Here is a 22,372-nt window from a genome sequence, read left to right on the forward strand (position 1 = left end):
GTTCTAGATAAGAAGAGAAAAAAGATGGGACAGAATATTAAGGTGACGTGTTCATTTAAACTTTTGACCTAATTATTATTATTATTTCTTTCTTAAAATCTATATGAGGGGATGTTAGGAATTTCAATTCACAAAACTAGCATATAAAAAGTGTGGAACTTTTTTTCCCAACCAGTTACTACATTTACGTGTGAGAAATTCCCCTTTAGACTGAGAGTTCTGGTTTTGAAGGTGCCTGTACTTCGACACACACGTGATTCAGGGCAGAGCTGTGCACATCATGAGTGCTGGCTGAGTATTATCGAATATCTGGGTGATAAGGAGGGGCCAGGAGCTGGGGTTGCAAAGAAGGGTAAACCACAGTCCCAACCTAGCGTTACTCGAAAGAAAATGTGATCAAACCTATCATGGCGATATCTACAGAGTGGTGGAAAGAAAGAATCCATTCCACCTCTGAAGGTCAAGGAAGGTGGCATGGCAAATTGGACTTGGAATGGTTTTCCAGTGTTACCAAGCTGGGGAAGGGCTTTTGAGGCAGAAGGAACACATGGGTGAAGGCACCAGCGGGTGAGTTCACAAATCTATGTCGCTGGGGGATGAGCGCATGCTTGAGGGCTGTGTCAGAAGGTGCAGGAGAGAGCAACGAGGTTCAGATTTAAAGGACCAAAATAAGGTTCTGCTTGGGAGTTTGGGCGTATCCTATAGGCAAGTAGTTGTAGAAGTTCTGAAGTCATGCGAGAGGGTGAATTGTGCCTCTGGAGACAGGCAAAAGGTTCCACATGGGACTCCCTGAAGGCTGCTTCTGCCCTTCAGCAGCAACTGCTGTTGGCAGAGCCAGCCACATAAACATAAGGCCCAAGGCTGTCGCTCAGCAAAAGCCACCCTGTTCCCAGAAGCTACACACCTGGCAGGTCCCTGGAGAGAAAACTCTGCTACAGCTGGGGCCAAACCGTAGCTTTCTGCTTCAAGGCATGTCTTCCAGCCTTCCCCTTTGGAGCAGCCCATAGGTGATAGTTAGTGATTCATTAATATGTGCCGTTGTTGTTGAGTTTTCAAAGATAAATTTCTCAAAAAAAAAAAAATGCTTGAACTTGGAAATATCTAAACATCTTGTGAAAGTGTCAAGAACATAGTAAGCATATTTTAAACATTAGTTTTCTTTTTTCCTTACTAACCAAATACCCAGTTATCCACGCCTAGGGAAGAAAGTACAGCTGGTTGACCCAGTGCCCAGAAACCAGGGATCTCTGTCTGTCCAGTGGCAATTACCCAAACCACTGCCCATTGCTTGTTAAGAGATGCACTCTCAGGCATGCTAGATTCTTTGTGATTGTCCTACTTGAAAGCACAGGTATTTTAATAACCTCACAAAAAATGAGTTTTTGTTCTTTTCTATTCCTCAGTATGCTTATAAATTTCTAAAATTGTCATAGTTAAATTGAACAGAAGACTGACGTATAGGGGTGGGCAGGGGGCCTGGCAGTGGAGAGAGAGAGGGATTAGTGAGATTGCGTGTCGGAGGCCCGCTCCACCAATGAAGACTGTGGGAGGGGGCCAGCTGGGTGGCGTAGTAGTTAAGTTCACGCACTCTGCTTAGGCAGCTTGGGGTTTGCCAGTTCGGATCCTGGGTGCAGACTTACACATTGCTCGTTGAGCCATGCTGTGGCGGCATCCCACATAGAAGAAGTAGAAGGACTTACAACTAGGATGTACAACTATGTACTGGGGCTTTGGGGAGGAAAAAACAAAGACTGTGGGTTTGGGCTTCATAGGAAAGGACACTGGTTAGGAAAATGTTGGAGAATAATAATCCTGAATAATTACAAGAAAATGAGAAGTGATGAGAAGAGGAGAGGATAGTAGCTAATACTGAAGCACTATTGTTATTGAGGATTGTGCCATCCATGCACGCATGTGTTAAAGCTGTTCGTGCATAGTTTTGTTTAATGACTTAGTTCATTGGATCCTCACAGCAACCCATGAAAGAGATCCCAGCCTTATTTCGATTTTACGGATAAAGGAATTGAGACTTCAGAAAGTGTCCAAAGTCTGGACACTGGAGATACTAAGATCCACTGTTAGAAAGTAGTAAAGCCAATGTTTCAACCCAGTTATACCAGGAGATCTTGGAAAATTTTGTTTTGCAGGCCCGAACTTTTAAGCCATTTGTCAAGTGTTCAGCCTTTCTTCAACAAGAAAATGACGAGCTTAATAAACTGCCACTAATATGTCCTTTTTGTTAGGAAATACACACTGAAGTATTTAGGAGCAAAGCGGCAACTTACTAGCAAATAGCTTAAAAAGTAATAATAATAGGAATATAGAGAGAGCAAAAATGATAAGCAAATATGGGAAGATGTTAACAAATGGAGAGTCTGCATGAATGGTATGTGAGAGTTCTTTGTACTATTCCTGCAACTTGTGTCTAGGTCTGAAATTACTTAAAAATTAAAAATTACAAAAAACAACAAAAACCTGTAACTAATATGCATAGAAAAAAAGATTGCTGGTCCTTTTCTATTTCCTAGTATGCTCATAAATTTCTAAATTTGTTTGGTTAAATTGGGCAGAACACTGGGATGTGTGTGGGTGCGTGCACACACATTGGGGGCCAGAAGTGTGCGATGTATTGCACAACTATCTTACTCTGCTCTGAGCAGCAGCCCGCTTCTTGGGGTCTGCAGGAGAAAAGAAGAGCAGTAACTACATTTCATGGCTGTCAATCATCAGGTTATAAAGCAGACACCGTGTCCCCTGACCTGAAAGGCAGGAGGCCTGTCCCTCCAGGGAGCTGGACTAGGGACAAGCCTCTTGGTCCCCTCCTGCCAGGACAGTGCAGAGAGGTCTCTGCCATTTGAACTTTCAGGAGAAAAATAATCTTTACCAGCGGAGCGCCAAGAAACCAGTACAATTCATTTCACCTGATTATTATATAATATTATTTTGAGCCTAGAAAAGAGACTGCTGAAAAATCCTTTCGCTGTTGTTTGTCTGAATTACTCCCTCACAGCTTTTCATAAAGAACCAATTAATTAATTAGGGCTTGTAAGGAGAAAAGGTGCCCCTTGATATCTGGCCAAGGATTCCCTAAACTGCTCAGTCTGCTCATTCCAAAATCCTGTGCTCTTTAACTACTGTGCACAGAAACCACTCATTCTGCCCGCTCAGGGGAGCTTTTGAAGCTGAGATGCGTGACTCCCAGATGGGCATTCGGTTTGTGAAAGCAAAGGGAAGGGAGCGGATGGGGAGGAAGAAGACATGTGAGCAGGAGCTTGTCCCAGATCCCCGTCCTTGACTCACGCAGCGGCACATCTCCATGTGCGGCTCTGAGGGTGAGCTGGAACCTTAGGACTAATCTCTTACAGCCCTCCTGGACAGCTTGGAAATCCCTTTGTCATGCAGGGTATTTTGTCATGATGCTGTTTGACTTGGTCACTTTTTCCAATAGCAATCCCTTGTGGAAAGGCAGACTCTGGAATCCCAACGCCCTTGTTTTTTCTTCTCTTGGGGCCTTATTTCTTCTACCTATGTTAGCATTATTAGTTTCCACTTTACTTTTCAGACGGAGGCCTTGTTTTATTTATCTAGAACATAGTTTCTTAACCTTGACACTATTGATATCTTGGACCAGAAAATTCTTTGTTGTGTGGGTTGTCCAGTGCATTGTAGGAGGTTTAACAGCATTCCTGGCCTCTACCAACTACCAACAGCATCCCTTCCAACTGTGACCACCAAAATTGTCTCCAGACATTGCCAAATGCCCTCTCAGGAGCAAATCTACTCCGGTTGTGAATGACTCATCTAGAACTTCCTTAGGAATAGGGGTCTTCCTGGTCTTCTTGGGAAACCACTGGGGACAGGAAAGGGGCCAGGCTGGAGGCATTTGATTCAAGCTTGGGCCAATGGAGGGAAGAGAAGTAGTTGTGATTTGACATCTGAGGCATTCTGGAAGACAGGGTTTGCTGTCTTACCCTGGGTGCTGGTTCCAAAGCGTTGGCACTATGTCCTATTCTGCACTGGCCGTCCGCACAAGGAGTTTCTCAAAGCTGTCTCAGGTTCAGGGCAGGATGGGAAGCTGGCCCTGGAGATACTAAGATCCAGACCACAAGGCCAAAATCTTTGGATAATTAGAAATATGGCATCTTAAGAATGTTGGGGAGAGTGCCTCTGAGTCCCGCCCAGGTTGACTGCAGATTTGCCTAATCCTGGCAGTCTTTCTCTTTCCTCTCTGGTTAGAACCGCCATCTCTGTGGAGGGTCACAAAACTCATCTTTTACATTCCAAGAACAGCGCTGTGGACCACCCGGGGGAAATTTCCATGATCCTTCAGGTATTCACCCTATATTTTCAGAGAAGTGCTGAGAAGGTTAATCCAAGAGAAAATGTACACTATGCTTAAAATTAGGATGAAAAAAATAAAGTCTGGTCTTGTAGGGGGCGCTGTAAGTTTAGCTAAAAAAGGAACAAAAACCAGAGAGAGAGGTATGCTTAAGCACATGCATAGTGCGTTTAAGAGCATGAGAACATAGGACCTTACTCTTTAGTTAGAAATTTTGTAGAGGTTTTCATAATTCCTGTGGTGGGGGGGGTCCTCCTTTCGAATCTTGGGAGAAACAGTACTGCCACCCATTTCAAAAACTGCTACCCGTATCATAAAATATAATATCATGTTGAAAAAACTGCAGTGTTCTGGGGAAAAGATTTGGCCAGATCAGATATGGTCATAACAAAATAATCTGCATAATCAATAAACTATAGCAAAATTTAATTCTACTATAGTATTACTCTCCACTTAACATGTACCTTTTTACTTTGAAAAATAATATCTCAGTTCTCAAATACCTTGTAAGATATAGATTAACGTGTCTCCTTCAGAGGTAAATGACAGGAAGCCTGACAATTAGTGTGCTCAAGACTGCTATTTCTCACCTGGATTCCCATAATTGTCGCCTAGTTGGTCTCACTGCCTCCACTCTTGCTCGTCCACAATTCATTTTCCACCCAACAGCCAAGAGAGCTTTCAAAAATGTAACTCAGATCATTCCCCTGATCCACGGCTCTGCCACACTTTCCCTCCTGATCTTTATGCAGCTGATGCCTTGTCATTCACTTCTCTGTCCCCAGGCCACTTCTGCGGAGAAGCCCACCCACACTACCCAGTCTCTACCCTATCTCATTGTTTTATTTCCTTCACTGCTCTCATTAGCATGGTCTGAAATTATTTTACACTCATATAGTTTTATTCAAAGGTTGCTATACTATAGGTATTGTTCTGTGACTTGATTATTTTATTTCTCACCTAACGATGTGTCTTGAAGATCTTCCCATGTCAGACTGGATAGGCCAACTTCATTCTTTTTAATGGCTACATAATATTCCTTTAGATGTTTGTAGTGTAATTTCTATATTTATTTTTGACTTTATACTACTACAAATAATGCTGAAATGAAACATCCTTTTGAACATGTCTCTGTGCACACATGCAAGTTTTTTTCTGTCATGTTGATTACTGGAAGTAGAATTGCCAGGTCAAAGGTTTTCTCGTTTGTCATTTTTGATAGACACGGACCACCATATTGTCCTAAAAGGCTTTATCAATTTATACTCCCACCAACAATGTGTCAGAGTGCACACTTCCCCTCAGCCTCACTGGCATCAATTAGTATCATTAAAAAAAATTGCCTTAAGGGATATACAACAACAGTATCTAATTTCACATCATAATCCTAAAGGCCATTTGAACGCATTTCCTGCTGGTGTCCCCTGGCGTCATGCCTCCAGGTCAGTTCAGGGAGAAGCAGCAAAACCTCTGTGAGCTCTGAGAGTTTCATAAGACGAATGAAACCCTTCAAAGCAGTCTTGTCCGTGGCAGCAGAAACCTCCTCTGACCCGCCGCCAGCAGAGCTCAATCAATAACCTGGAGAGTGGTGGGCCAGCCTGACATTTTCTGCCTGTGGCTGCCTCTCCCATCCATCATCCACAGACATCCCGGCAACCCAGCGAAGGCTCGAATGTGAGTGGAAATGTGCCCAAGTGCAGCATACCCCCCCCCGCCCCCACCCCCAATCTTGGCTTCTCTGACATACTCAGAGCCCCTTGTTTGGTTTGGATGGGAGGAGATGGGGGTCTGGTCCTAGTCGGATACTTGGTTTCCAGAGATGGCTTCTCCAGCCGAGAGGGCCACGTCTGCTTTCTCTAAGGGAGGGCGGGACAAGCGAGGCAGTGAGCACCAAGAAAAACATCTCACTGGGGCACCGACAAGCCTTGTAGGTCAAGAATAAGACTTCGACTTCATACTCCCACATTGGCAAGCTGCATGCTTTTTAAAAAGAGTTTTAAAAACTTTTTTGTTCCACTTTCACTTTTTTAATAAGGAAAAAACTCAGTTTTCCACCTTCCCACGTAGGGCCAAACCCAGTTCTTTCTTATTATGAGTCTCTTCTCTTTTGCGTCTCCTTTTTTCCTCATACAAAACACTCACACTTCTGACACTCTCTGTCACCAAATGCGTGGAGATTTTGCCCCACAACAAACAATTCTCTGTGACACCAGCTGGTGTCCTACAATTTAAGGACTTCTGACACTATCTACCTGGAGATAGCATCAGATCCCACAGGTTAAGGGCTCAGTCCCACAAGACCCGCCCCACACACACACACACATTTCAGGCACCAGGTTATTATCTGTGCTTCTGACCAACCAGCTACAGATTGGATGTTCCAAAGACCCCCTCTTTGGGTTCCAAATATTTACTACAGCAACTCATAGAACACAGGGAAATACTTACTTACGTTTACAAGTCTAAGAAAGAATGTGATAAATGATACAGATGGACGGCCAGATGAAGAGGTACATAGGACAAGGTCTGGGAGGGTCTTGAGTACAGGAGCTTCTGTCCCGTGGAGTTGGGGTGTGTCACCCTCCCAGCGTTGTGTTCACTAGCCTGGAAGTTCTCCAAACCTCCTGCTATTGACATTTTTATGGAGGCTTCCTCACATATGCGTGATCAATTATTAACTCTATTTCCAGCCTCCTGTCCCCTCTCTGAAGGATGGGGGATGGAACTGAAAATTCCAAGCTTCTGATCATGGTTTGGTCTCTCTGGTGACCAGCCTCTATCTAAGAGCCATCCAGGAGCCCACCCAGCGTCACCTCAGTAGAAGAAAAGATGCTCCTAGTACTGTTATCACTTAGGAATTTATAAAGGTTTAAGAGCCCTGTGCCAGGAACCAAGGACAGAGACCAATATATATATTTTCTATTATCTCACAACTTTCCTCCCCAGAGGAGTTGTTAGACTTCCCCAAGAAAGAAAAGTATAGCCTGTGTTTCCTGGGTGCTAGCCCTATGCTAAGCTCTTTGCTTCCATTATCTAACTACACTGGGAGCTGGGTAATATCACCCCTGGCTTAGAGAAGAACTGGTAGCCCAAGTAGTTGAGCAATTAACCCAAGGTCACCCAGCTGGTAATGCCTGGGGCAGGATTTGAACCCAGGTCCCTTGACTAGGGCAGGATTTGAACCTAGAGCCTATAACTTATGCTCTGTTGCCTCCTAGGTGGGCTCAGTGTCTAACCCAAGGAATTTCAAAGGTTTTATTTTGGGATGGTTATAGGTTATTGTACCTTTCTTTACTTACAAGTTTCTTAATAGGGAAAATTCCAAAGTAACAACAGAATTACTATAAAATTGTGTTTTTCCTGTGACCCTGAAAGAGTCCGACACATGGCACATTTTCTGTGAGCCAATTTCCTTTCTCCACTTCTGTGGGAGTTGATACTTGTGGGGTGAGTGCGCGTAGAGCAAGACGGAGTGGGTCGGTGGTTCACTGGGCACCCTGGTCGAGGGAGGGGTAGGGTGGCCAACTGTCTTAGTTTCCTATTGCTGCTGTAATGAATTACCACAAATTTATTGGCTTCAAGCAACATAAATTTATTGTCTTATAGTTCTGGAAGTCCTAAAATCAAAGTGTATTCTTGGAAGCTCTAGAGAGATCTGCTCCTTTGCCTTTTTCAGCTTCCAGAGCCATCCTCATTCCTTGTCTCGTGGTCCCTTCCTCCATCTTCAAGTCTCTCTCTCTCTGCTGTCGGCTTCTGTTGTCACATCACATTCTCTCTGTGATTGCATCAGACCCACCTGGATAATCCAGGATAATCTCCCCCTCTCAAGATCCTTAATTTAAGTCCCATCTGCAAAGTCCCCTTTGCCATGTTAAGGTGACATATTTACAGGTTCCAGGAATTGAGATGTGGGCATCTTAGAAGGGCCATTATTCAGCCGACCACACCAACCATCTCAGTTTGCCGACGACTAGAAGGTCTCCCAGGTCATAGGACTTTTCGTGCTAAAACTAGGAGAGTTACAGGCCAACCCGGACAGTCAGTTGTCCTCTTAGCAAGGGGGGCCTTGTTCCAAGAAGATATTTCTACTGACCTTGGGGAAATAGAGAGGAAAGATGAGCACAAATAAGAAAGCTATAAAGGAACAGTGTTTTTCCAATAACATTCTTTAGGGGAGAAGCAATCTTTAACCTTAAAGAAGCCCCACCCTGTACTACAGCCTCAGCAGGACCACATCCTTGCAAAAAGGAACATTCTCTGCCTCATGTTCTCCACTTGTTTTACTTGACAACAGCAAAGCTGTTTCCTGGATAAACTATGTTTCAAAGCCTGAACTATCCCTATATAAGAAGCCTGTATGGCGAGGTTGTATGCAAAAAGGTTAATGGTTAATAAAATGTGGAGTAACAGACTTGCATTTAAAAATAGAGCCTGATTCCATGCAAATGGCAGAGACTCGTCACCAGAATGTGAAGCCACGGTGGGTTTTCTACGTCATGATCCTCTTCCTGTGTTTATTCCTCTCCCTTCACCTTCCACTCTATCCCCCACCCCAATCCACCCACCCACCCAGTTATATTTAGGATTACAGTCTGTATGTTTCTAAAATAATTCTCTCATGTGTTTATGAGTCTTACTGAAGAGAAAACCAATTCATGCCGTGTTTGTACGTATATATTTAGCTTTCTGTTTCTGAAGAAATAAATAGAAAAAACCTTTTTCAATAATGGGTGAATTCCAAGAAGCTTGGAGCCTAGTTTGAAAGGGATGGGTGAGGGGGATGTGGGGAGCTTCTCCAGTGGAAAGGATCTGAGTGGAGGCCAGAATTCTGAGGTGGCAGGTAGCAGCCGGGGCATAAGAGAGGTTCACCCAGGCGTGATCTGTCAGAAGTGACAGTTGTGAAAGTGATGGTCATAAATCATTTCCAGCTGTGAAGACAGAGGAACTCAAATTCTCCCAAGCTAGAGGTAGTGGAGCAAATGAGATCAGTAGTGTTCCTCTCTGACAGCCGGTTCAGGGTTGCAAGTAGCAGTGACTGCAGAAGCCAGACAAATGGGTGAAAATCCAGGAACTAGAGGGAATCCAGGCCTGCAAGGGGTTCTGGGAAGCATTTGTTACATTCTTTGGTGAATTCAGACAGCCTTAGGTGCATGCAGTGTGGGTGGGGGCAGCTGGTGGGAGGTGACAGATGGTCAAGGGAACCGGACCTATGCCTCCAGGCGAGCTTCTCAGTTTGCGGGGTCGCTCTGCCCGTGAGTCTGTCCAGGGACCTCAGCCTGATCCAAGCCCAGCCCACCTCTTCTGCTGGTCAGCCACTGGCCACAGAAACTGGGCAGAAGAACTCACCAGATCTGAGCACCTGATGACAACCTTGGAAAATGGAGCTTCCATCACATGCCTTTCTGAGTCAGAAAGAAGGACTAAGAAGCTGTCTTTCACTGTGAAGAAAAATTGTGCTCTCATAAACTCAAGGAGCTTCATGTGTCATTGTTTCTCCCATAGTTATGGGTGAAGGGCGTGAAGGAGGGGAGAGGCCATTGTGCTGGCGGAGCACATCCTCTTCCCCAGTTCTGCTGAGGCATGATGGCAACTGTTTGTAGATGGCCAGCTGGCGGCAGGTTGGCCGGCTTGAGGAAGAGCAAAGCTAATTGCTCCCTGTGGAGAGTAAGTCCAGAACCAGCCTGAACTTATTACAGGGGACCCTCAGCCCACTCAGCTAACGGTGTCCAAGGGATAGCATGGTGGATTCCCATGGTCCCACCCATGGATCAACCTCAGGGACAATGCTACCCTTTCATACTTATTTCAGACTCAAGTAGGAATCTCACAAACGAGGAAAACTCAGGCAGCTCCAGCTGTGAATACAACTCAGAAGGGGTTCATTTTTTAATTGCAATTGAAAAGCAAAAATTGAGTTAGGATGGATGCCCTGACTACTGTGTTTCCTCCATTAACTCCTTGGAAGAGGAGAGTAGATACACATGTCAGCTGGGTTCACTGAGTGGCCAGGAGGCAGACCAGACATGTCTGTCTCATGAATTATTATTAATGGACAAATCATCTGTGTTGTGTCCGTCCCCGGCTGGCGGGCCCAGCACAGGCTGTCCGCAGAGGAGATTTACCTGGTTCTGAGTGGCCTGGAATGATTTGTGAGACACAGTGAATGCCCAGGGTACCGAGGGCAGGGCATGGCAGTGCTCCTGGAGGCCGTGCACTCCTCCTCCATGAGAACGGGAACAAAGAGGGTAGACCAAATGGAGGGCGACTTGAACCTGAGGGAAAAATGTTACAATAATTTGGCTCTGTCCCTGGGGCAGAGCTGATGGACAAAAATAGACTACATTTTGGGAAACTTGGCATGAAGTTAAATTCCAGGGCCCTAGTTACAACTTCGCCAGTGGGCTACCTGCCAATGTCCAGAAATGCCTTTGTCATGCAAAGTGGAGGTGGTGGTGGAGTTGAGGAGGGAGGAGTGCTTCTCTTGTGGGTACTCTAACCTTGCAGGGGCTGCCCCACCTGTCTTTAGTCCCTTGCTATTCAAAATACAGTATGGGCTGGCCCAGTGGCATAGTGGTTAAGTTCATGTGCTCTGCTTCAGTGGCCCAGGGTTCGCAGGTTCAGATTGCGGGCACGGACCTACACACTGCTCATTAAGCCATGCTGAAGCAGCATCCCACATACAAAATAGAGGAAGATTGGCACAGGTGTTAGCTCAGTGACAATCTTCCTCAAGCAAAAAGAGGAAGATTGGCAAGAGATATTAGCTCAGGGTCAATCTTCCTCACCAAAAAAACCCAACCAAACAAACAGTATTGTCTATAGATAAGTGGCATCAGTCTCATTTGGGAGCTTGTTAGAAATGCTGAATCTCAGGCAGGGCTGGGAATAAGGGGAAGCCAAGAAGGAGGCCAAGGAGGGTGGCCCCCTCCAGAGCAAAATTCAAGGAGGCACCCAAAAACTCAGTAATCAAGATAAATATTTTTAAAAATCAAAATTCATACAAAAAATGCACAATGAACAAAATATCATAATTTTAAATGAAGACAGGATCTGACCCTGCCCTTGAAGGATCCTGCCCCTCTCACCCCACCCTAATCCTGGCCCTGATCCAGGCCCCACCTGGACCGTTGGAATTAGAATCTACATTCTGACAAGATTCCCAGAAAACTCACATGCACATGTCAAAATTTGAGAAGCACTGCTTTGGACAACACCTTCCAAGCCATAACAATCCAAAATCTTGGAATCCAGACAGTAGCAAAAATGGAAATGGATGAGCAGAGAGAAAGTTCCAGAAGCATCAACCCTACAAGTCTGCTTGCCATTTGCGTGGATTTGCAGACTACCACCTTAAAACTTTACAGTGTTTCATAGTTGACTATGAACTTCTTATAAACATTTTATTTGATAATTATAGATTGTAGGAAAGTTGGAAAGATAGCACAGAGAGATCCCGTGTGCCTTTCACGCAGTTTCCCTCAGTGGTTACATTTTATACAACAGTAGTACAATATCAAAATAAGGCAATTGACAGTGGTATAAAGTGTATGTACAGTTTTACGTCATTTTATCACATGTGTAGATTCATGTAACCAACACAATCAAGATACAGAGCTCGTCCATCACCACCAAAATCTCCCTGGAGCTACAGCTTTATAGTCACACTCACCTCCCTTCCCTGCACACCGCCCCCCATCCCTAACCTTGGCCATCACTAATCTGTATAATTTCTGAGAATGTTATATCAATGGAATCAGACAATATGCAACCTTTTGAGATTGGCTTTTTTTTCCACTCAACATGATGAAATAGAGATCCCTCCCACTTGTGCATGTATTGTAAATTTGTTCCTTTTTTTTTAAATTTTCTTTTCTTTTTTTTTAGATTGGCACCTGAGCTAACAACTGCTGCCAATCTTTTTTTTTTTTCCTCCCCCAAACCCCCCAGTACATAGTTGTATATTGTAGTTGTTGGTCCTTCTGGTTGTGCTATGTGGGACGCTGCCTCAGCATGGCCTGACAAGTGGTGCCATGTCTGCACCCAGGATCCAAACCAGTGAAACCCTGGGCCACCGAAGTGGAGCACGTGAACTTGACCACTTGGCCACAGGGCAGGCCCCAATTTGTTGCTTTGTATTGCTAATAGTGTTCCGTGATATGGATGTACCACAGTTTGTTTAACCATTTACCTATTGTAGGACATTTTGATTGTTTACTGTATTTGGTTATTACACATAAAGCTGATATGAACAATCATTACAGGTTTTTGTGTAGACATAAGTTTTTATTTCTCTGGGATAAGTGCCCAGGAGTGCAATTGCTGAGTCACATAGTAAGCATATGTTTAGTTTTTTAAGAAACTGCCAAACTATTTTCCAGAGTAACTTGTCATTTTATATTTCCACCAACAATGTATGAGAAATCCAGTTTCTCCACATCACTGTCAGCATTTAGTATTATCACTATTTTTTCTTTTAGCTCTTCTATAGGTGAATAGTGATATCTCCTCAGGGTCTTAATTTGCATTTCCCTAATGCTTAGTGGTATTGAACATTGTTTCATATGCTTATTTGTCATCCAGGCATCCTCTTCGGTGCAATATCTCTTGCCCATTTTCTAATTGAACTGTTTTTTTACAGTTGAGTTTTGAGAGTCCTTTCTATATTCTAGATATGGGTCCTCAAATAGATAGATTGTGAATATTTTCTCCCAGTCCATAACTTTTTTTTTCATCCTCTTAACAGTGTCTTTCACAGAGCAAAAGTTTTACATTTTGTCAGACTCCAATTTATTGGGGATTTTCTTTCATCTAACATATTTTCAGTGTCATGTCTAAGAGTCTTTACCAAGCCCTGGGCCCAAAGATTTTCTTCTCATATTTTCATCTAAGTTTTTTAGTTTTACATTTTACATCATTTGAATCTATGATCCATTTTGAATTAACTTTTGTATAGGGTATGAGATTTAGGTCCAGGTTTTTTTCACTTTGCTTGTATTTTTTGCCTTTGGCTGTCCAATTGTTCCAGCACCATTTGTTGAAAAGACCACCCTTCCTCCATTGAATTGTTTTTGCACCTTGGTCAAAATTCAGCTGCCCATACTTGTGTGGGGCTATTTCTAGACTCTCTAATCTGTTTCATTGATCTCTATGTCTATCTCTCTGCCAATACCTCACAGTCTCGATTACAGTAGCTGTGTAGTAAGTCTTGAAATTTGGATAGATTGATTTTCCCACATTATTACTCTTTTAAAAAACATTTTAACTATTCTAGTTCCTTTACCTTTCCATTTAAGTTTTAGAATTACTTTGTCTGTATTTACACAAAAAAATCTTGCTGGGATTTTGATAGGAATTACATTAACTTTATGTATCAATTTGGGGACAATTAACGTCTTTACTATGTTGAGATTTCTAATCCATAAACACAGTATGTCTCTACATTTACTTGGATCTTCTTTCATCAGCATTATGTAGTGTTCAGCATCCAAGTTCCATATATGTTTTATTGTATTTGTACCTAAGTATTTCATTTTTTTGAAGGGTTATAAGGGGTCTTATATTTTTAATTTCAGTTTCTATGTATCTGTTGCTATCATATAGAAATATAATTATTTTTCTTATGTTGATTTGTACCTTATGAAGTTACTGAATTTACTAGTTCTAGGAGTTTCCTCATAGGTTTCCAAGAGCACCATCATGACAGCTGCAGATACAGTTTTTCCTTCCCTTTTTGATCACTGTGCCTTATTTCCTTTTCCTGCCTTATTAAGCTAGCTGGAACTTCAGGACTATGTTGAATGGCAGTGGTGAGAGCAGATACCCTTGCCCTATTCCTCATCTTAGGGAGAAAGTATTCAGCCTTTTGCCATTAAGTATGATGTTTGCTGTAGACGTCGTTTTTACAGATGCTCTTTATCATGTTAAGACCGTTTCCTCCTATTCCTAGTACTCTGAAGGTTTTTTATCATGAATGAATGTTGAATTTTGTCAACTGCTTTTTATGCACTGATTGATATAATCATGTGATTTTTCTTCTTTAGCCTGTTAATATGGTGGATTACATTGAATGATTTTTCATGTATTGAAACAGCCTTGCATCCCTGGAAGAGGGGCCACCTGGTCATGGTGCATAGTTCTGTATATAGCTAGATTCTATTTGCTAATATTTCATGAATGATTTTTGCGTGTTTTGTACTCTCTTTAAATGGTTTTGGGATCAGGGTGATACTGGCTTCATAAAATGAATCGGAAAGTGTTCATTCCTTTTCTATTTTCTAGCTTTATTGAGATACAACTGACATATAAAATTCTAAGATTTTTTAAGTGTACGTCAGGGTGGTCTGAGGAATGGAGGGGCTGGCCCTCTGGATCAAGATGGCCCAATAGAAGGACATCCTAGAAGGACAAAAGTAGGGAAGGTAGCTACATGAGCCTCTAGGTGTGGACATTTGTTGAACATTTATTGCTCAATAAACAAATCATTATGCTAGGTGCTTAAGAGCCAAAGAAGTCTTCCTCATGGGTGATGACTGAACCACCTTTGGACCACAGATATGTTTTCTTAAGCCTGCACAATGTTTCAAATGGCAATGTAATGGGTCAAGTTTTTTTAATGCAAATCATCTTACACCCAGCTTGCTTCTTACTTGTATGTTAACTGTGCATCTCCCTTAGCTGCGAGTTTGGGACCTCTTATCTACAGCAAAGTCCCTGGCTTTGAAGAACTCCATACAGAAGAGAAATGAAAGCATAAACTTGCAGAAACAGTTTCCAGGCCAGGTCCCTTGAACTGGATGCACAGTGGCCTGGTAAGACAGTAGGTCCAGCGAAGGGGGATGTTGGACAGAGCAGGCATGCTGGACGTTGGGTAGAGCTAGGCTTCAAATGAAAAGCTTGGGTAAGTGGAGAGTAAGGAGAGGGTACTTTTTGGAGTACAGGGAGAGGAAGGAAGTTCTGGCTTATTGCATCAGAGGATCTGTGACAGCCAAAGGCCAGATATAAATGATCCTGAGGAAGACTGGGGTATGAGGGCCAAGAAAAGAGAGGAGAGGCTATGGAATTTATTCAAATGTCAAAAAGGTTTTGTTACCAGTCCTTCAATTTGTCCTTGCTCTCAAAATAAAACTTGAAAACAGGTGAAGTAATATCACTCTTTTAAAAAGCAAAGGTGATGCATGTATTAGAATGGCTAAAATCCAAAAAGACTGACAACACCAAATGCTGATGAGGATGGGGAGTAACAGGAACTCTCATACACTGCTGGTGGGAATGCAAAATGGTACAGCCATTTGGAAGACAGTTTGGCAGTTTCTTAGAAATTAAAACATCTCTTAGCATGTGATCCAGCAATCACACTCCTAGAAATTTACCCATTTGAGTTGGAAACTTACATACACGTGAAAACCTGCACTTGAATGTTATATTAGCTTTATTCGTAATCAATGAAAACTGGAAGCAACCAAGATGCCCTTCCATTGGTGAATGAATAAACAAACTGTGGTACGCCCAGACATTGGAGTATTATTCAGCAATAAAAAGAAATGAGTTATCAAGCCAAGAAAAGACATGGAGGGACCTTAAATGCGTATTGCTATGTGAAAGAAGCCAGTCTGAAGAGGCTACATAGTGTACGATTCCAACTATTTGGCATTTGGGAAAATTCAAAACTATGGAGATAGTAAAAAGATCAGTGGTGGGGCTGGCCCGTGGCTGAGTGGTTAAGTTCGTGCTCTGCTTTAGCGGCCCAGGGTTCACCGGTTTGGATCCTGGGCACAGACATGGCACCACTCATCAAGCCATGCTGGGGCGGCATCCCACATAGCAGAGCTGGAAGGACCTACAACTAGAATATACAACTATGTTCTGGGGGGCTTTGGGGAGAAGAAGAAGAAGAAAAAAAAACATTGGCAACAGATGTTAGTTCAGGTGCCAATCTTTAAAAAAAAAGATCAGTGGTTACCAGCATTTGGGGGGCTGGCAGAGGGATGAATAGGTAAAGCACAGTGGAACTTTTTTTACTGAGGTTATGATAATTGAGCACAGTGGACAGTGGATTTTGAGGGTGGAGAAACTATTCTCTATGAAACTGCAATGGTGGATACATGCCATTATGCATTTGTCAAAAACCCATAGAACTCTACAACACAGAGTGAATCTTGCTGTAACCTATGGCCTATAGTTAATAATAATGTGTCATTATGGGGGCCGGCCCGGTGGTGCAGCAGTTAAGTTTGCACGTTCCGCTTCTCGGCGGCCCAGGGTTCACCAGTTCGGATCCCAGGTGCGGACCTGGCACCACTTGGCAATGCTGTGGTAGGCGTCCCACATATAAAGTAGAGGAAGATGGGCACGGATGTTAGCTCAGGGCCAGTCTTCCTCAGCAAAAAAAGAGAAGGACTGGCAGTAGTTAGCTCAGGGTGAATCTTCCTAAAAATAAAAAATAATAATAATAATGTGTCAGTATGGACTCGTCAAGTGTATCAAATGTACCACATTAATGCAAGATATTACTAAGAGGGGAAATGGTGTGTGGGGGGAGATAACAAGGTGGGAGGCTGAGTGTGTAGAACTCTATGTACTATCTGCTCAATTATTCCACAGATCTAAAGCTGTGCTAAAAAAATAAAATCTGTTAATTATTAAAGAGAAAGAACCTCTGAGAGATTTTACACTGAAAGAGAAAAAAGGCAAATGTGATGAGAATTATTTTTACGTTTTGAGAGAGCCAGCAAGGTAATCCTGGAACCTTGCTTGTAAATGACACAGCCAGCCTTGCTACCCAAGGTCCCCACAGGTAAGGTCCCCTTACCTATCAAGTAGCTCCAGGCCACATTTCCTCAGCGCTACAAGCTCAGGCCCTGTTGGATTTGTACAACGAACCCCCTCGGAAGTAATACAGAACCCGAATTTTCATCCCCTTCTTCATTTGCTGAATTTTCTCAGGAAAATGAAATTGAGCTTGTCTGGTAAATTCGAGAAAGCGATATCACGAATACTTTCCAAAGGAAAAAAAGGCTTTTCTCTGGCGGGACTTTTCTCAAACCAGCTGTAATGATGGTTTTCTGGTCTGATTGTTAATTCTCCCAATTATGTAGAAGGCCCTTTAAATTTGTTTTGGTGGTTTTTCTCTTCTGAGTAACTAGATGAGGCAATCAGCTCACCTTCCATCTTATAAAAAGGGCTCTTCTTTTTTTAATTACTCCTCCACTTTGGAATTTCTGCAAGTGATCATAGGGGTAAATTCCAATCTGTATCTCTCCCTCACCAGCTTTTAGTGAGGGGCTTGTTTTAAATCCCTCTAAATTACACAGGCTCCACCAGCAGAGGACCTTTAAAACTGGATTAATCCCCTTGAGTTCTAAATCCTCTTGCTCTGGGGGCTGAAATCTGCTTCCATAACCTTTTGAATCACCAATGTTTGCTTTGAAAGTTGGCACTTTCTATTTAAATGGCAAGAAAGATGGGAAATAAGCCTTACAGAACCAAACGTATTGATTTCAGTTATCACCTTTAATCCGCGCCTTTCCTCTTTATAATATGCAGTTTTCTCCTCTTAATTAGAAAGAGCCAGGGATTATCTGCACAAAACTGGAAGGTTTATTGTGATTGGTGGGATCGTCTCTCCTGTCCACGACTCCTATGGAAAACAGGTGGGTTCCTCCTTTGCCTCTCTCCTCCCTCACCCTCCCTTCCTGATCTTCCTGATGGCTCCTCGGACATAGAACTACTCTATTGCCATCTCTGCCACGATTCCTGGAAAAGCAAAACGCCCACTAGCAGGTGTCCCGCTTGCCATCTCTGGACCACAGTCAGACCTGAGCGGGTGCGTGTTGGGCAGCAGCTGGCAGGAACAGCTGCTCACGACCAGGCGGCCGCTCACAGCGCCAAGCCCAGTCAGGACTCAGAGCAGGAACACCTGCTGAAGGCCAAGTGTGACTTGGCATGGATGCCAAATTAGTTATGGGCTGGGCAAGTCTTTCCCGGGATTTTAGGAGAAAAAGGCCTATGCGTCTTATAATCTGATTTAAAATTAATTTCCCTGCCCCTCCCTCCCTGCCACATGTCCCAGAAAATCCAGGAGCTCTCCCAGCCATTCCCCTTGCTCCCCCAGATACAACTTGGTGGGCTCCAGGGCAGGTCACTTAAACAACCAGATTGAGCCACGGGACAAGGCAACGTTTGCCAAGTTAAGTCTTGTCTCTGTGCTGGGTGTGGATTGGCTGCTTCGTCAATGGAGGCTCACCTATTGACCCTGTTGGGGATGGTACCCGACACGCTCTCTATTCTTTTTCTTTCCCCTCTGCCATCCCATGCCTGTCTGTGTGACAGATGGAGAAGTAGAGGGGTCACACCCTCATTCCCTGTCACCACTGAAAAATGGCTGCACTTATATAAAGGGCTGGCTCGGGATGGTGTCTCGGGGAGGCCGTGGGGAGGAGACCGTGCCTCCCAGTGATTGCTCTGTTGCTTCCCAGGGCCTTGTGTCGAGCCGGCACCGTCTCATCATGTGTCAGCTGGCCGTCCAGAATTCCGATTGGATCAGGTAGGGCTGGCCTGATGATGCCAGAGGTGGGTGGCCCTGGGACTCACAGTGGGGTGAGGGGCTAGAGAAAGAGGAAGAGTCCTGGTAGCAGTTGGATCCCGCAGGGGTGGGGAGGCCAAGGGGTGTATTAGCCCCATGCAGGCAATAATTACATAGACCTTCGGAGGGGGTCCAACTCATGACTTTATTTTTTAACCAAGCCATGGGGCCTGTGAAAGTAAAGAGGGAGCTTTCAGTGTTTCATCCGCTCTGGGCCCTTTGGATCCAGGAGTATTCTTGGAGCTTTCAAAAGCAGCGCTGGGTTTGAGGTGAGGCATGGCCAGAAAATCCGAAATGCCTCTCCACTTTCATCCCCACTCACTTCCATGAACTCTCACTACTTCTCAGAGAATGTTCCTGGCCTTGGCTATTTCCCATTCCCGAACTCAGGCTCCCCAGGGCCCCACACTGACGAGGGACAGAGGTGCAGCCGGCCAGCGCTCACTGCCTTTCCTCAAACGGCCCTGCACAGTCCCCTTGCTAACACGGCAGACACCGCAGGTATCAGCTGAGCTTGCAGTGTAATTAAAGCAGCCTTCCACTAATTATGCTAATTATGCTCCCCAAAGTTCCTACAGTTATAATTTGCATGAGAAGATGATGTTTTTAAAAAATAATGGCGCACCATTTGTACTGTAATTTCCCTGCGTGGAAAAATAAGCGGCACCTAGAGGTTTACGTGAACAGCGAGAAATGAGGGGAAGCTGACCTCAGAAGGAAGGACGCAGAGAGTCAGCGGAGAGGAGGTGGGGTGGGTGGAAATGAGAGCAGTGAAGGGAGGCGACAATCATAATTAAACAGTGATCCTTGCCGTTTGTGTGTGGTGATTTGTGTGAGAAGCACATGCCCTTTATAGACTTTCTCATCTTCCCAAGATCCAGGTTAGGTGGAGAGACAGCTGTCTTTTCTCAGGTGACAAACAGGCCCGGAGAAGTCAAGGGGCTTGAGAGCAAACAGCCCATCTATGGTCAAGTCAGGAATAGACACAAGGCTCTTAACATTGTAACTCATGATGTCCTGGGGACCCCGGGGAAAATACTGGGCAAGAGGCTGTTACTGCTTGGAGGTGATTAGAAGACTCTGAAATAATGCCCTCACATTCATTCAACAGATATTTGCTGAGCGCTTACTGCCTGCCCTGCAATGCTCTAGGCACTTGGAACAACAGAATTCCAAGAACTGCGATTCCGAGGGAGGCTCAGAGTGAGCTCTAGAGCTGGGGCTGGGCGCGGCAGGGCCCCCAGACCCCTGGTCAGGTGTCTGCCAGTCTCAGGAGAGGCGGTGGTCAGGGATCTGGGGGAGCCAGGCTCAGGGCAAGCAGGCGCTCTGAGGGTTTTCATTTGGTGAGATCTCGTCTCTGGAAATCTTAGGTGTGTATACATGGTGGGAGGTGGGCAGGGAATGCTCAAATGCTAAGAAAATGTTGAGAAATAGCCCAATTTAGCAGCTCGTGAGGTTGGCAATTAAGCCAGTGCTGCCTCAGTCTGAGGCTGGATCCCCGCTCCCTTTGCATCCTGGTGTGCAGGAGGGGTTGGCCAGTCTGCAGCTCTGAGCCTTCCAGTGTGACTGCCACGCCCCCCTCCATGCCCATGAGGTGCCCCAGGGAGGCAGACAGGAGCTGATTCCGCAGTTCAGATAACAAGAGCCACCACTGGACAAGGGCCGGGCTCGTTTAACCCGCATCACAATCCTATAAGGTCCAGAGGAGAAGTCCTACTGCACAAGTAAGAATAGGAGCAAGACGCTGTACTAAGCGCTTTCCCTAGAAAACTCACTGAGCCCTTCTAATAACGCCACAGGAGAGGTACTGATGTTCTTCCCATTTCACGGATGGGGCAAGTGAGCACCAGACAATCACATAATGTTCCAAAGCCCCCCAGGTGGGAAATGCTGGGGCTGGGATTAAACCTGTACAGACTAGTACCAACATCCATTCGTGTAAGCTCTGCCATAAGCCTCTCAGGTTACAGAGGGGGACTTTAAGGCTCAGGAAGGTGTTTGAAGCCCATATCTTATCTGATTTGAGATCTAAGTTCACGGTATGACCAGGTCTGCTAAGCTCCCTGAGCTCTGGGATTCGGAGGAACCAACAAGGAGAGAGATTCAGGATGGAAATGTCTCTCCAATTGTGTAGGGTGGACCCATGGGAGTGCTATCAGGACACCTGGCAGACGACCTGCAGTGTGTTGGAGCACCATCGGGACCTCATGAAGGTGAGCTGGGCCGCGGCGGACGGGTGGGTGGACCACAGAAGCCAGGCGGGTGTAGAAAGTGTGCTGCCGGCCTACTGACCTGGTTCAGCGTCTTATCTCTTAGCCGGTTGCGGGGGCGACCAGGCCTTGAACAGCACGAAGCAGGGCAGTGAAAGGAACCCAGAGCGGCACCAGACGCTGCTCCCTGCCTTGCTCTCTGCTGGCTCTGACTTGGGGCTGTTTTCATCTTCTGGCAGCAAGTTCAAGGTGGGATGGAGTGGACCACAGTCCACTTCAGAATGTGAAGGGAGAAGGAGACGAGGCAAAAAAAACCAGGAGAAGAGAGAGCACTGGAGGAGCGACAAGCAGCCAGGTCCTCCTGCCCCATCTATTTGGGACCCATTAGTCCCCTTACTGTAGCATGGGATGCTGTAACTGAGCCACTTCACACCTGCCAGGTGTTCATTCTACCATCTTTCCTACTTCTTCCTCCTCACATGAGTCCTACAGGCAGTGTTCTGATCCCTGTTTTGTTAGTGGGTAAAAGGAAGCACAGAGAGGTGAGTCGACATATCTAAGGACACACAGCAACTGCTTAGTAAACACAGATGGGTGCCTGGGCTTGCAGCCGGGTTGCAGTCACTGAAGAGCTGGCTGCCAGGTGAGAACGGGCTCCCCATCAGCCAGGAGAACTGGCCAGAGCGTGCAGAAAGCACCCTTCATGGATCGATACCAACCCATCGACTCCCACAGTGACAGGCTGGAAAGCAGTGCCTGTGCTGGCGAGAAGCCTGACCGACCAGGACAAGACGCAGTCAATGCTGCCCACCTCCACAGACCCTGAGACAGAGCCTCTGCGGCCCCAAACAACAGTCAAAATGGCATTGTTCTGACACAGGGCGCACCTCCACCCACAGAGGGCCTGTCAGAGTCTTCTCCTCGGGAAGCTGTCGCAGCCCCTGATCACCCCACACTCCACCAAGCAGGCAACAGTGCTTTATTTTAATAGATGTGGAGCTCCAGGGCTCCTGACCACCCAGGGAGTCCAGAGCCAGAGAAGGAGGGAGGGCTAGCTAGCTGTTGCTTCATTTAAGTTTTTTCCCCCCTGGAGTTGAAAAAAACTCATCTCCTTTCCCCCTGCTTTCAGAACCCCTTCCACACATCCTGAGTCTTTCCTGGTCCCCTGAAAAGGACTCTGACATAGTGTGGTGCTAACTTGCTCCTCTGTGCTGGTCTCGACAATAGCAGTGATAAAGGACA

General features: G+C 45.1%; 1 protein-coding gene across 1 annotated transcript in view; it reads left to right on the forward strand.

Annotated features, from left to right (window-relative positions):
* The window catches only part of NMNAT2 (nicotinamide nucleotide adenylyltransferase 2), a 134,341-nt gene that overhangs the window by 82,491 nt on the left and 29,478 nt on the right, over positions 1–22,372 (forward strand). Inside the window, exons 2-4 of the mRNA XM_014850288.3 lie at positions 17,900–17,988; positions 18,814–18,881; positions 21,055–21,133. Coding sequence (XP_014705774.1) covers positions 17,900–17,988; positions 18,814–18,881; positions 21,055–21,133 — 236 coding nt within the window. The remainder of the gene's footprint in view (positions 1–17,899; positions 17,989–18,813; positions 18,882–21,054; positions 21,134–22,372) is intronic.

Source organism: Equus asinus, chromosome 25 (genome assembly GCF_041296235.1).
Source record: "Equus asinus isolate D_3611 breed Donkey chromosome 25, EquAss-T2T_v2, whole genome shotgun sequence".
In the NCBI taxonomy this organism is placed as follows: Eukaryota; Metazoa; Chordata; class Mammalia; order Perissodactyla; family Equidae; genus Equus; species Equus asinus.